The following is a 13,809-nucleotide window of genomic DNA, read 5'->3' on the forward strand; positions in this document are numbered from 1 at the left end:
TGCATCGACTGCCAGATCCAGCATGTAACGGCATCGCCCACTCCCTCTGCCTGTGGGAAGAAAGCCAGGATGGGGAGAAAGAAGAGAGGCCAGTCACCTACATCTGTGCTCCAATCACAACCGCATCTTAGGTTATGAGATGCAACCTGTCCTTGTTAGAGGAGCTGGATAAGCTACACAATTTGTTGAGCAGCCACCATGACCCAAGGAAAAAGTGTCCAAGGATCTCTGAGCAACATCCCAGAGGTAGAAGGAGTGTGAAGGTGGTCTGTTGACCACACGCCTGCCTTCAGCACCTGCACAACCCACATGTTCTTCCGAAATGCGAGGACGGACCAATGCCGCGGACTCGTGGAGCTCGGACAAAGCGCACTCAGTGTCGTTCTCCAACAGAGTGTGTGCCCTCCTATTGTCTCACAAAGCCAGAAGGGGGATGGTGTTCTGGACACTTTTCTTGGTCGAGCTATAGAGGATGAATAAATTTGTTTGTATTTAGCATTTCCAACGTTTTTGAGAGAGAGAGAGAGAGAGAGAGAGAGAGAGAGAGAGAGAGAGAGAGAGAGAGAGAGAGAGAGAGAGAGAGAGAGAGAGAGAGAGAGAGAGAGTAATTGTCGTTAGTGAGTGCTTCAAGTTGTTGGAAGAGGATGAGGTCAGTTAGTTTGTTTACGCGCTGTCTGTCTGTGGAATATGTGAAGGATTTTTCGGTTTTGGAGTGAGTCTTAGTCAGAGCTAGTGCCGGTCAGTGGTTCTTGTGTGGGACAGTTTTGTCGATGCTTTTCCGGGAGTTGTTGGTTTTCTTGTTGGTGTGCTGTTTATTTGTGTGTGTGTTCTGTTTTTTTTTGTATTTCAGTTGTGTCTGTGGTTGTCTGCGGTTGTGGTTGTTGGTAGGGCAACCTTTATCCATCTCCAGCAAACCGAAGATCGGGTGAGTGTTGTTCATTGTTTTGTTTGTGGTTTGAATTCGCCACATTAATTTACGCCCAATGGGGCTGCTGTATAATAGCCGGGATTGTTTGTGGTGGGTAGAGGAGAGCAAGAGGTCAGGATGAGTGAGATAGAGAAACTGAGAGAGAACCTGGTGGCTAGAACCCAGGGTAGTTGAGGAGGAGAATGGGAGGCTGAGAGTGAGAATTTGGAGTTGAGGAGTCAGTTGGAGGAGATGGGGGAATGTTAAGGAGTGCAAAAGAAGAAAATGGAAAGGGGAGATGAAAGAGTCAGAAGAGAGAATGAAGAGAGGATGGATAAAAAGTTGGAGGGAAGAGAGGATGGATAAAAAGTTGAGGGGAAATGATGAAAAGTGTAAGAAATGATGAAAGGTATGTTCAAGGGTGTTTTTGGAGAAGGGGCTGTTGGAGGCAGGTCCTCTGAACGTGAAGGGCAAGAGAGAAAGAAAAGGAGGAAGAAGTGAATGGAAGCGTGAGTGATGAAAGGAGATGTGGAAATAGGAAGCAAGAAACGAGAGAATGAAAGGCAGGGTAATGAAAAGGGGAATAAAAGCAAGGGAAGGAACAGAGGAAAGTAAGATAAGTCAGGAAGAAGAAGGGAAGGGAAAGGAAACTGGTAAGAAGGGTAAGGGAAGGGGAAAAGGCAGGAAAGAAGGGAGAGGGTGAAGGCAGAAGATAGTGGAGGTGGATGGAGGTGAGGGATAAAAGTGGATAAAAAGAGGGGAAGAAGAGTGTAATGAGTAAGATGAATGTAAGTGTGGAAGTGGACTCTTGTATTCCGAAGAGGGTATGAAAGGACAGAGTGAAAGTAAAGAAAGTGAGAGTGAAAGTGAGAAAGAAGGAGAAAGGCTGTATGTGAGGAGAAACTCCCAGTGAAAAGTATAACAATGAGTATAAGTAGGGATGTGCATGATTTTTAGGGAGTATGAAAGGATTTGTCAGATAAGTATGGGAAAGTAAGAGAGTGTGGGCACTGAGAATTAGGAGAATATTTGACTGGGTTTTTGCTTGATATGTATAGGGTTATTATGAGTGTGGGGAGATGTTGAGTAGACAAGGTGAAAGCTAGACTAGTTGAGCAAGCGAGGATGAAAGCGAGTAAGTTAAGTATAAGAGGAAGAATGAATTTGATGAGGCAAGAATGAAAGCTGGGGAAACCTTGTCACTGTATGTTTGTAGGTTGAGACGTTGGCAAGGAAGAAGTTTGGGGATGATGGGATAGATGAACAAGGGAGTTAAATGAAGTTGTTAGGGACAGTGCCAGATGGAGTTAGAGAATTTGTGAACTTGAAGGAAGGAGAAGAAAAAGATGGGACGAATGAAAGGTTGACTTGGGGAGAAATTTTTGAAATTGTAGAAGATTATGAGAGCTTGACAGGGTTATAAAAGAGAGCAGAAGTGTAAGTAAGGGCTGGGGTAGATGAGAGAGTGCCAGAGTTTGGAAGCTTTAGGGATGCAGTGTTGAGGGGCCCAATGAAAGAATGGTCATGATAGTAATAGATAGGAGTGTAAGAGCAAGTAATGAGGTGCCAGAGGATGAATGGTGGTTTGTAGGGAACAACGGGTTGACGGGTTACGGATAGTAGTGTGTACAAAGGGGGAAGGCGATGAGGAAGTCGAGCTAAGTGTTTTAGATGTGGAAAGGAAGGACATACAAAGAATGAGTGTAGGTGGGCTTTAGGAGCATGTTTCTGTGTGGGCAATCGGGACATTTGGTATGGGATTGTACGAAAGATAGGGGGGTTAAATGCTACAGGTGTGACAGGGTCATATTGCTAATGGTTGTAATGGTACCGAGTGAATGTATCGATGTGGCAACTGTGGTAAGAATGGGCATTATGCGAGAATGTGTTCAGAACCGAGAGCGATGTGCCGAATGAATGAAGGGCATGTATCAAGGGCATGTAGACGAAAGAGGGTGACTGTGACAGCGAATTCGGGAAACTGAGTGTGAAGGGGGTTCAAATGGGTGGGTCCTCCAGGATGCAAGCTGCGGTGATGCATGTAATGTGAGGGGTTGTTGCATGAGGATCAGCAGTTTGTTTTGATAGAGTATGGTAGAAAACGTAAGAAAGGGGAAGAAACGTAGCAAACTGAATGGTCGTGTTGTGTGATAGTGTGAGTGCCAAAGTGAAAATGAGTGATAAAGCGTAATACTGATGAATGGGATGGTATGAATAGAACGAGAGCATATGCGGTTTGATATAACTGAGTTGACTGAACGTAGGGTAAAGAACGGTTGAAGTGAGCAAAAGTGTAAGAGAGCGTGGCAGTGATAGACGAGTGATTGAAAGCATGAATGAATCGTTGCAAGAATTGGAAAGGTCAATGAGCGAATGGGATGGGTTAGTTGAAGAATTGGGGGAGGTATTTGGGAACAAGTTAGAGGGCATAGATGAGATTGTGATGAAATTGAGAGTGGTAATAGTGAAGAAGATAGCGTGAATCTGAGAGAAATGGAGGAGAAAAAATGTAAATCTGAATGTTGCTGGAAGAGAGAGCGAGTCTGGAGAGAATGATTGGTTGCCAGCGAATGTGTTCTAAAGGACTGCTAGTGAGCATCCATGGGTGTTGGGTGTAAGGCCATTTGAATGCAGAGGTGAAGTTGGGGGGAAATGCTAAAAGGGGGAGAATTATAGAGGATGAATTTGTTTGTATTTAGCATTTCCAACGTTTTGTGAGAGAGAGAGAGAGAGAGAGAGAGAGAGAGAGAGAGAGAGAGAGAGAGAGAGAGAGAGAGAGAGAGAGAGAGAGAGAGAGAGAGTGTAATTGTCGTTAGTGAGTGCTTCGGCTGTTGGAAGAGGGATGAGGTCGTTAGTTTGTTTACGGCGCTGTCTGTCTGTGGAATATGTGGAAGGATTTTTTGTTTTGGGAGAGTGAGTCTTTAGTCAGAGCTAGTGCCGTCAGTGGTTCTGTGTGACAAGCCACGTATGCTTCTCCGGGAGTTGTTGGCTTTCTTGTTGGTGTGCTGTTTATTTGTGGTGTGTTCTGTTTCTTTATATTTCCTTGTTGTGTTTGTGGTTGTTTGCGTTGTGGTAGTTATAAGACCTTTATCCATCTCCAGCAACCGAAGATCAGGGGTGAGTGTTGTTCGTTGTTTTGTTTGTGGGTTTGAATTCCGCCACAGAGCCAGTACTAACAAAGAGTCGCCAACACTTAGGCCAGAGATGTCGAGTCCTCTTCAGATAGTGCCGCAGCACTAACAGGACACAGTAGCATCTCATCTGTTTCATTACCTACAAAGTCCTCTAGGAGGGATCGAAGGACCCAAACCGTACATAGGGACCGAAGGGATTCCGAGTCTTTGCCACAAAATCCGGGATGAAATCGAGCATAACTGATCCCATCCCCGGGAAAGAACATCAAAGGAAAGCCCGAGAAAGTTCGGCCAACTCTCACGTCGTATGCCAGGGCCAGCAGGAAGACCGCCTTGAGGGTCAGATCCCTGTCTGATGACTCTCGTAGCTGGCTCACGGTGCATGAGTCAGGCTGGCTCTCAGAACAAGTCACATCCCACCAGGGGCCTGAGATCTCTGGGTGGGCAAGACCTTTCAAAGCTTCTCATCAGAGGGAAATCGGAGGAAGATATGTCTACTGCTTTCAGCCGCAAGATTCAGGGCCGAGCAGTAAAGGTAGCCTCACTGCTGGGAAACAGAGAAGCTTTCTCAGTGATGGAAGATTTGTGAAGTCTGCATCAGCTGAATAGTAGTTCACCGAGAGATACCCCATTGACGACACCAACCACAGAAGACGGACCACTTTCCCTGGTATACCGCCATGGAGGATTGTCTGAGTTACCTTGCCATCTCTGTTGCTGTGGGACGCCGAAAAGCCTCTCGCCGCAGGAGATGGTGGATAACCTCCAGTCGCGAAGACACGGACTGCACTGCCTGGTGGTACCACCCTCACGGGGTTGACAGCAGGTTGGGCCTGCGGGGAATCTCGGCGCCGGGAGGAGAGCTAGCAGGTCGGGATACCAAACAGCCTGCAGCAATTTGGGAGCGGTCGAGAGCCTGAAGCAAAGTGCCCTGAATTGGAAGACCGTTTCCCGAGGTACTTATGAGGAGAGGACAGATGAATGGGTATTTGGAAATACGATCCTCAAGTCCACAGTAAGCATGAAGTCATTCTCCTGATGGAGCAAGCACGACAGCAGCTTCCATCGCGTGGAACCGAGTCTGGCAAACGAATCGTTCAAGGAGAGAGGTTCATGACTGGTCTCATCCCCTGAGGCTTTCTCTATAAGAAAGATACGCTGTAAAAGCCTGAGACTGTCAGACACGACATCCACAGCACCCTTGCTCAGCATGGCTTGCACTTGCTGTAGTGGTGTCCTTCAGAGTTCCTTGATGTACGTGTGGAGATGGACCAAGAGTAGGTGAGGGAGGCAGAGACCGGAAGGGTAGCAGATCTCCCTCCCGAAGGACATCCACTATCCAGGTCTCGCCCGTCGCTGACATGTGTTGCCCAATGGTTGGACAGGCACCCCCACCTTTCAGCAGCTGGGGACGCCGCTCATAGCTTTCCTCTCTCTTCCCCTTGCCCCCTTTGCTGTGGTTGGAAAGTGGGCTGGAAAAGGGGAAAGACCTGCTCTTCTAGAGGAAGAAGAAGGCTGGTGTTCCCATCGGACCCCTTCGAGACCGGGACTTAGGGTCGAGGAAGGCTAACCTGGCCCGAGGGCCTGGCCACAGTGGAACGCGAAGACCAAGAGGTCTTGGCCACTGCCTGGTGGACAAGCCGGTCACTGTCATCGGCCCAGTGCTTGTCCACCACGGCGGCCCCAACTCCCTAAGGAAGAGAGAGGCGGAACCCAGCAATGGTCCATTCTGCAGGGTCATTGCCAACTCGGGTCGTACAGACCTGGAGAAGCGAGAGAACAGCATCTCTCCGCTTCAGGACCAGGGCTTTGCCCCAGGTTTGCCGTTTGCGGGCGAGGGCAGGAGATGGCCCTACCTCCAGACTGGCATAGTATCCCACAGATTCCTCCGGGCACGATAATACCGAGGAAGCAGCTACCGGATACTCGTGAAGGACCACAAATCGAGCCAGGAGACTGCCTGGAAGGCCGCCATGGTGTGGCTTCAGGTGCGCTTGCTGAGAGACGGAGATGCTTCTGCAGTAAGCTGCTGGTAACGTAAGACCCGGATCCAGATGTACCAGGTCCGGTCAACCTGCTTTGCTGTAATGCCCTCTCCAATGGTGCATAGAAGCACTTCTGATGAAGGCAGAGGTGGAAGAAGCTTGTCCAAGCGTTCAATCCAAGTGAACTGTCTTTGCCCAGACACAAGACCATTCACCTGGTCGAGGACCCTTCGGGCAAGCGTGGACTACGCAGCCCCCACCGCAGCCTCTGGGTTCTCTGGTCTCCAGTAGGATTCGAGGCGCGAGGATCTATCCACAGTTAAGGCCGAGGTCTCTTCCACGCAGGTTACTGTGCTGACCAGCACACAACCTCTGCAAACGCCCCTGTATCTCTGGGGGTGTCCGCCTCCTGGGGAAGAGGACCTCAAGTCCTTCCAGAGTGCAGTCCTCCCATCTACTCTGCCTGCAGGAGGGAGAACCGGCAGACCCGCATCCTTCTTGTACCATGCGGGCGTAAGAGACCTGGTCGAGCCGAGTGACCAAGCCAGGTACATACGCTTCTCTCTGAGGTAGAACTCTGGGGAGAAAATCACAGAGTTCTTCCTGTCCGACTTCATGTCCCTGGAAGGAGCCCAGAGGTAGAGGGGACAGGCGAGAGCACTGGCACTCCACTGGCCTTGCTGGCAGAGTCTCAACAGGGGCAACGGGTTGTGAGCAGTCACCAACCCGCCGGTGGTGACGGCAGCCCAGGTCAAGGAGAGTGCTTACGCCTAGGTGAAGCAGTCTCCCAGGAGAGCGATGGCTCACAAGTAGTCGAGCCAAGCGCCGCCTCCCTGAGCCAGGCTGGCCGCGCCGGATGGCCTGGGGACTGGGAGGAGTCGAGCACGGCTGGCTGGCGCGAATCTCTGTGCTGTCCTCCCAGATGCGCCCAGTTTCTTTCCAGGCCATAGCCCTCGAAAGGCTGAGCAGGGGACCCTTGTCTGCTTCTCCAGGCGTTTGGACCCGAGGGATCAAGACTTTCCGGGAACCTGACTTGGCACTCGTGGAAGTACCAGCAGAAGAGTCGGCACCTGCATGCCAGGACTCTTTCTCTCTCACCCCATGCCCGGTCTGTACGGCGAGAAATTCTCTCCCCGCACAGCCTGGGGGTACCTGGATCTCCTGAAACCAGGGTACTGAGCACCCAGCCACGAAAGTGTCTGACATGGCCTCGCCTGGCAGGTTTCTTTGGCACAGCAGGGGGGAGTGCAGACCGGTCTGCACACCTTGGCTCCTCGATGCAACCGACCAAGGTCAGAGCTGCGGTTCCTCAATCTGTGGATCGGGAGACCCACAGAAATCCCACTGCCTTACCTGTGGAAGGAGGCAGTCCTCAGAGGTCTCCGGTACAGACTTCTAGGGGCAGGAGAGGGCAGGCTTTTCTGGCTGGGAAGCCGCAGAAGAAGAGGAAGAAGAGGTAGCAGACAAAGAAGAAGATGATGGCGAAGACAAAGACAACGACACCTTTCTTGATCTCTTCTTTGACTTCTTCTTTGCCATCTTCCTCAGTATTGAAGTCAGGTCCCCAAACCATGCAGGAGCAGCCAGGGGGGGTACAGCAGCAGGTGCAACCCAGGCAGCGTAGATGGTGCTCGGGCCAGCAGTTACTGGGGCAGGAACATAAGTGCAGCAGCCAGGAATGTGCGGAGGAGGAGCCAGGGATGAAGGCACGGGCGGCGCTTGGGCAGCCAGGCCGGGCCAAGCCAGGGTCGAAGGCATGGGAGGCGAGTCAGTAGTCAAGCCGGGCTGAGAGACAGGGAAGTGAGGAGCCAGAACCATAGGTCAGCAACAGGGACAGGAACAGTCATATACGGTACCGTCAACGTCACCATGTACGAAGAAGGCCCAGGTCATGAGAGCGGGGCCAGGAACCCAGGAGGCAGTGGTACAGAATGGTGAGAGGCAGGGGCAGCCGAAACCTGGGTGTCCAGGTGTGAAGCCACCGACACGGGTAGCTTGGTGAAAGCGGACATGGTGACAGACGTGGTGGTGGTAGTGGTAGCCGAATGCGTTGTTACTGGAGCGCCAGACAGATGAGATACAAGGCCCTCCAGTGACGGAACGCCAGGTAGACCCAGGTGTAACCAGGCCGAGGATCATGTCTGATACCTGGTCAGTATCCACCCCTAAACCTGAGGAAACAGTCGGGTTAAACTGGGAAGTCTCTGCTCACTCTGGGGGAAAAATTTCTCCCCCAGCTAAAGAAGAGACCCTCGAGAGGATGTCCTGATCAACCGTCCGCCCCGCCCCACGCCCTTCCACACCCGATGAAATGAATGAGGAAGGGGAGGGGGAGTCCTCACCTGAGGGAGAGGGAGCAAGCAGGGAAAGTTCGCAGGGAGGGAGAAACGAACCCGACACATTAGCCACCACTGGAGTCATTTGGGGCATATTACCCTTGGATGTTTCCTTGGCCGGCTTCCGACGGTAGCGTCTCCTCCCTTCGAACCTCTTCCATTGCTCAGGAGACCAGGAACAACACTCGCTACAAGGAGCGTCGTGCGAACACACACGTCCCCTGCAAGTTGGGCAAAGGGCATGTGGGTCCGTGTCAACGTTAGAACGAAAGGTATTATATTTCTTGCCTCCCACCCCAGGACACACACACTGGGGACAGGAGGGTTTAGAAGGTTTGTCAACATTCATTCTCAAAACTAAAAAGGAATTTTCCCACCAAAAGGTTGAAAAAGGGCAGTCAGGCAGAGAGCGAAGAACAACGTCCGCATTCCACGACGGCCGAGAGCGAAGAACAATGTCTGCATTCCACGACGGCCGAGAGCAAACTGGAATGTTTACATACGGGCAGGCAGTACCCCGGCTTGCTGGACAGTAGTTAACTGCCTAACCACCTTGTTTGAAGTTCAATGGCCGTTTCCAGTCTAAGCCTGAAAGTAATCCTAATGTAAAGGACTGGGGGTATGTATATTGTGTCGGAACAAACTGAAGTTGCAAATGCATAATATTGCCATCGTCTCTAAGTGGCATCCCCCTTGCACCTTGTGGGTTAAAATAAATACTTTCAACATAGGCTCAGGAAGGAAAGTCACAATAGTCGTAACCTACAGACAGCTCTACCCCTGCAACAATAAATGGGTTAGGTCAGTGGAATAGACTCGTTTACTACAGTTAATTACAACCTAATCTATGTATTACAAATCATATTTGATAAGAGGAGCTGATAGATGCTCTAGAGTCTACACTACCAAGCTAGACATTTTGATTAGCCTAAGCTTGATGTCATGTTATGGAAACAGCATAAAGTCTCTTCCCACTCTTTCCCTTAAGGTTATTGCAAGCCTTGCCTAAAGTAATGATATAATTTGATTTTAAACCATCATCCCAATTCTGACTTGGTAATATGATTTTCCTACACCTATGTCTTATTGTTGGCTTTGAATGTTTCTGATGTTCGCTTTGTTCGCAAATGAACCTAACCTAACCTTGTACCAGAACCTTAACCTAGTGCATGATACTGCGTGCTTGCTTTTGTCGTTTGTAATAAGAACAAACGTGAGAAAACAAGCGTAGAATTACCAAACAAACGTCAGAAAAACAAACGTCAGCAACGTTCAATGCACACATTAATACTGGAAATTCATAGGCTATTTCAAAGTGCTAAAGGTGACAGTAGGTTGGTAGTTTAAAATCAAAATATACGAAAATGGCAGTGGAAAATAATTTCGTGTCAACCTGACCTAAACTAACGAGTGATAGTGAATTTGGGCTACTTTCGCTTCGTCATGACCTAGCTATCCCTATACGAACTCTGCGTAACCCGTACAGGATGGGTGCTACCCTGGCCTCGCAGGCAAGGTGCCTTCAAAAATAACAAAAGTCGTTTCTTGCCATTAATATTTTAAAACTTACCTATTGGCAGCTCCCCTTTCCAGTTCTTAATAGGGGGCCGTGCTGGTTTTGGTGGCGGCTTTGCAGTAGATGTCATTTCGGGACTTTAATATATTAACTATAACAAGAAACCTTTTTCCATCACAGCCAAATAGCAATTCACGTTACGTCATCTTGCGTTATCACCGACAGAGCTGAAAGCACTGGTGGAATGAGACGGTGGGTGAGAAATCTCCATTGATGTCAAACATGGCGCTCGTGGAAACCAGATTTCCATTTGCTTTGTGCATAAGAAATGTTAACAATTACTGATAATTGAAAGTTATGCTAGTAATGCATAGCACTAGTAGACTGGTGGGTAGGTGTGTGAGAGAGTTCTTTGATAGCAACAATTCATAAAACTGAACTCAAGCGGTGGCACTTTAGCCAGGTTTATGGGGTTTCTACTTTAGTTATAAGCGTGGAATTACACTGACATACTCATATATATAATACAAAGTGTTGTGGCGTACTCTAATTTTGTAACTTGAGCTAGGGCCTGTTGCGAGCTTATTTTTTTGAGTGTATACGGCTCGGATTTCTTAAATTTTCCCTATCACTTTATCAGTGTACGTATGCAAATGATGATTGCGTAGGATTGCATCCTCCAATTCGTCGTTACAAAACTGGATCATGTGTATTCACAGCGTAATGGGTGGTGCTTATGATGTTAAATACAAACTCTAAGACACATGCACGTTTAATTCTGCAAACTTGAAATTGAAATTAGAGTCCAACTTGCTTTTATTCATAAAAACAGGAACATTACTGAAAACAGAAAGATCGAGGACCTTCTAAACCAAGATCCTTAAACACACACACACACACAGAATTTTTTATTCCAATAATTCATAAAACTAAATTACTGGTACTAGCTATATAATATTTTAGTCACAGGTATAGGATTACGTTGATCAATGACAACACCCTGGCAAGCCAAATTCTAACCGGTAGGCCTACAGTAGCCTACAAAGTAGCTGTCTGAAATATTTCTATCTAGGTCCAACCTGAAAGTATGATGTGATTGTTATTCATTCTTAACATGTTCATTAATATAGTCTTCTCATGTACCTACACAGGTACTATATATACTGTATATGGGATAAGGGATGACTAATTAGAAAATACATACTTTCAATAAACAAGGATGATACCGGCGTATTGTGTATATTCATCAAAGGCTATACATTTATATCGAACCAGATTTAATTGTGGCAAGAATAACATATTTACACACAAAATCATATATATATATATATATATATATATATATATATATATATATATATATATATATATATATATATATATATATATATACATTATTCTTGCCACAATCAAATCTGTCTCGAAATCAGTGTATAGCCTTTAATGTATATATACAATACGCCTGTATGGTCCATTGTCCATTCATAACTTTTGCTAACCGCTGCGCTACTTGAACACAACGGCCTTCACAACGGAGGGTAAACTAGCATTAGCAGATCATCGGGTTAAAAAAAGATCAGTAGTATGCAACTTTGCTGTAACGTTGGCCTAACGTTATATTTACTTTCTTGAGAAGATGGCGAAACTGCCTATATTGCTCATATTGAAACTTAAATTTCCCGCTTATGATTGTTCGTTGTACTCCATCTAATAATACATTGCACATCTGTGGACGTACGAGTATACTACATGCTTGAACTTCCTCCTACACGTCATCTTTGTCGGTTGCTCAGGCTCTAGAGGTCCACATCAGGCCTCATATCCGCTCTAATACTTTACCATTTACCACACTTACAAGACACCTCTTGCTAAGGGCTTTGCATTGGCATAAAACTGAGTCATTGTAAGCCAACCAACTTTTTACACGAATGACGGGTTGCTCTAGGAGCAAGCTCGCAACGTATTAGAATTTTCCATTTTAATGTATTAAGGATTTCCAGCAAAGTAGAGTATTATTATATTGTAACGTTTTATGATCTCTTTGTTATCAGTTTATTAAAAAGAAAAGGATATTGCTTAGCCACACACAATTTTCATGTCAATCGGAAACAGTATCGTTATCACTAATCGGACCTCTTAGTCACCCTTCTACTCTCTTACAACTTCGGCCGAAGCGTCCGTTTTATAAATGTCGAGTGAAAATTGGGCTAAGATGTGTTTAAAGAAAGCGAACAGCAAAGAAAACAAAACAAAAGTGAAGGCTCGAAAATTACTTATGCAGTTGCTCTTCAATGAAGAGCAACTGCATAACAATTATGTGTTGTAATAATCTGAGAATGTATCACTGCTGTCATTCTGCACATTTTAGAGAATTTAAAGTTTTAGTTTTATCTTTTATAGAGGTTGGGAGGGCGGCTGTTACATCTACATCTTTCCGATATTCTTCTTAAGTAGTTCGTAAACATTTCCCAACCTCCAATATTTTTTTTCATTTTTGTCGACATATTACTCTTGTGTTTTACTTTACCAACGGCATTTGTTTGTAATATTTGTATTTGATAAAGGCCCATCAAGGAAACTGTCCAATCCATTTTGTCATACACAAATAAACAAATAATTATTGACAGGATGTTAACGCCCAACGCCCCCTTATAAGATCGTACACGGGAAAGTTTTGTAATGCTTTGTGATCCGAGGTGGAGTGGGTGTGCATAAAATAGAAATAGATGAAGACAAGATAATCACTAAACATAAGGTTATCAATAGAAATAGTTCACTCAGAACTCAGCGCTGCGTTAATCAAATGACTGACGAATGATCAGAGTGAAGGACTGAAGTGGAAAATATGTATAATAAATCTAAACTAGTGTCGAATCATAGAAAAAAAAAAACTAATTAAAGTAGCTGAAACGGGGCGATATACAGGAAAGTATTCAAGATGGCACCCTGGAATATAGAAACTCATCTGTGGATGCAAGAAAAAGTGGAAGAGAAAATTATTAGGGAATTTGATTAATGTAAAAGAATACTAAAAAGATGCTTTAATCAAAGTACTATACTGATATATGGTCATTTTGGTCCCAAGAGAGCAATGAAAGACTAGCACCGATTCAGTGAACATTTTCGACAAAGTATTCCTTGTAACTGTTAATGAATATATACTGTGGCCTACAAAATAATGTGGATGTGATAACGCTAATTTTGACAGAAGGCTTGAAATGTGGAGATGTGTATAAATGAATGGATCAACTGCGTGCAAAATACCATAGAGAGACCGACGTTATGTAACGTTAAGGCAACAAAATATATAGAGCATGTTCCGTTTGCTCAACCGTAAACACGACTATGAAGTAGATCCGAAGTACTTGCGCAGGTCAGCGACATTTCATTCAGCTGAAAAGCAATGGGCGTCATAAACTGGGAACAGTCAAAACCTTGAGCTGTTAGAAAATTAATTGGTATCCAAATACAAATTATGAAATAAAGCTAGCCGGCTTTGGCATGAGGAAAAACCAAGAGGATAAAGATGAGACAATGTAGTAAATGGCAAGTAGAAAATGTTGCGCATAAAAGGAAAGATAGATTAAGGAACTTTTAAGCTATTTAGTGATGAGTATGTTGCAAAATACCCATAACATATGGGAACAAACTAAGCAATTACAATGTAGATGAAAATGAGCCATGTCTAGGTGTGCTGTAACCGCCTGCCTATTGCTTCCTTTCAATTTTTCCGTCATGTGCTTTTCGACTCATCTACTTCATATATTCCATTTCTCTAGGGTCTCATTCAAGGTTCTTCTTACTTCCTGATATCCTGTAAAATACAATTCTTTCCTCTGCATGGAAAAATGTGGGAAATATTTCACACCACAGTTTGAAAGAATATCTTTTGTTGGAGGCTCTGTACCCGTGTTAAAATCTTCTCTCATTC

The 13,809-nt window shown here is 46.0% G+C and overlaps 1 protein-coding gene across 1 annotated transcript in view; it reads right to left on the bottom strand.

Annotated features, from left to right (window-relative positions):
• Window positions 1-10,371, bottom strand: part of LOC136843977 (protein argonaute-2-like) — a 564,386-nt gene extending 554,015 nt beyond the window's left edge. Inside the window, exon 1 of the mRNA XM_067112994.1 lies at window positions 9,933-10,371. Coding sequence (XP_066969095.1) covers window positions 9,933-10,008 — 76 coding nt within the window. The 5' untranslated portion in view covers window positions 10,009-10,371. The remainder of the gene's footprint in view (window positions 1-9,932) is intronic.
• Window positions 10,372-13,809: the final 3,438 nt, after the last annotated feature.

This window comes from Macrobrachium rosenbergii, chromosome 12 (genome assembly GCF_040412425.1).
Source record: "Macrobrachium rosenbergii isolate ZJJX-2024 chromosome 12, ASM4041242v1, whole genome shotgun sequence".
Lineage (NCBI taxonomy): Eukaryota > Metazoa > Arthropoda > Malacostraca > Decapoda > Palaemonidae > Macrobrachium > Macrobrachium rosenbergii.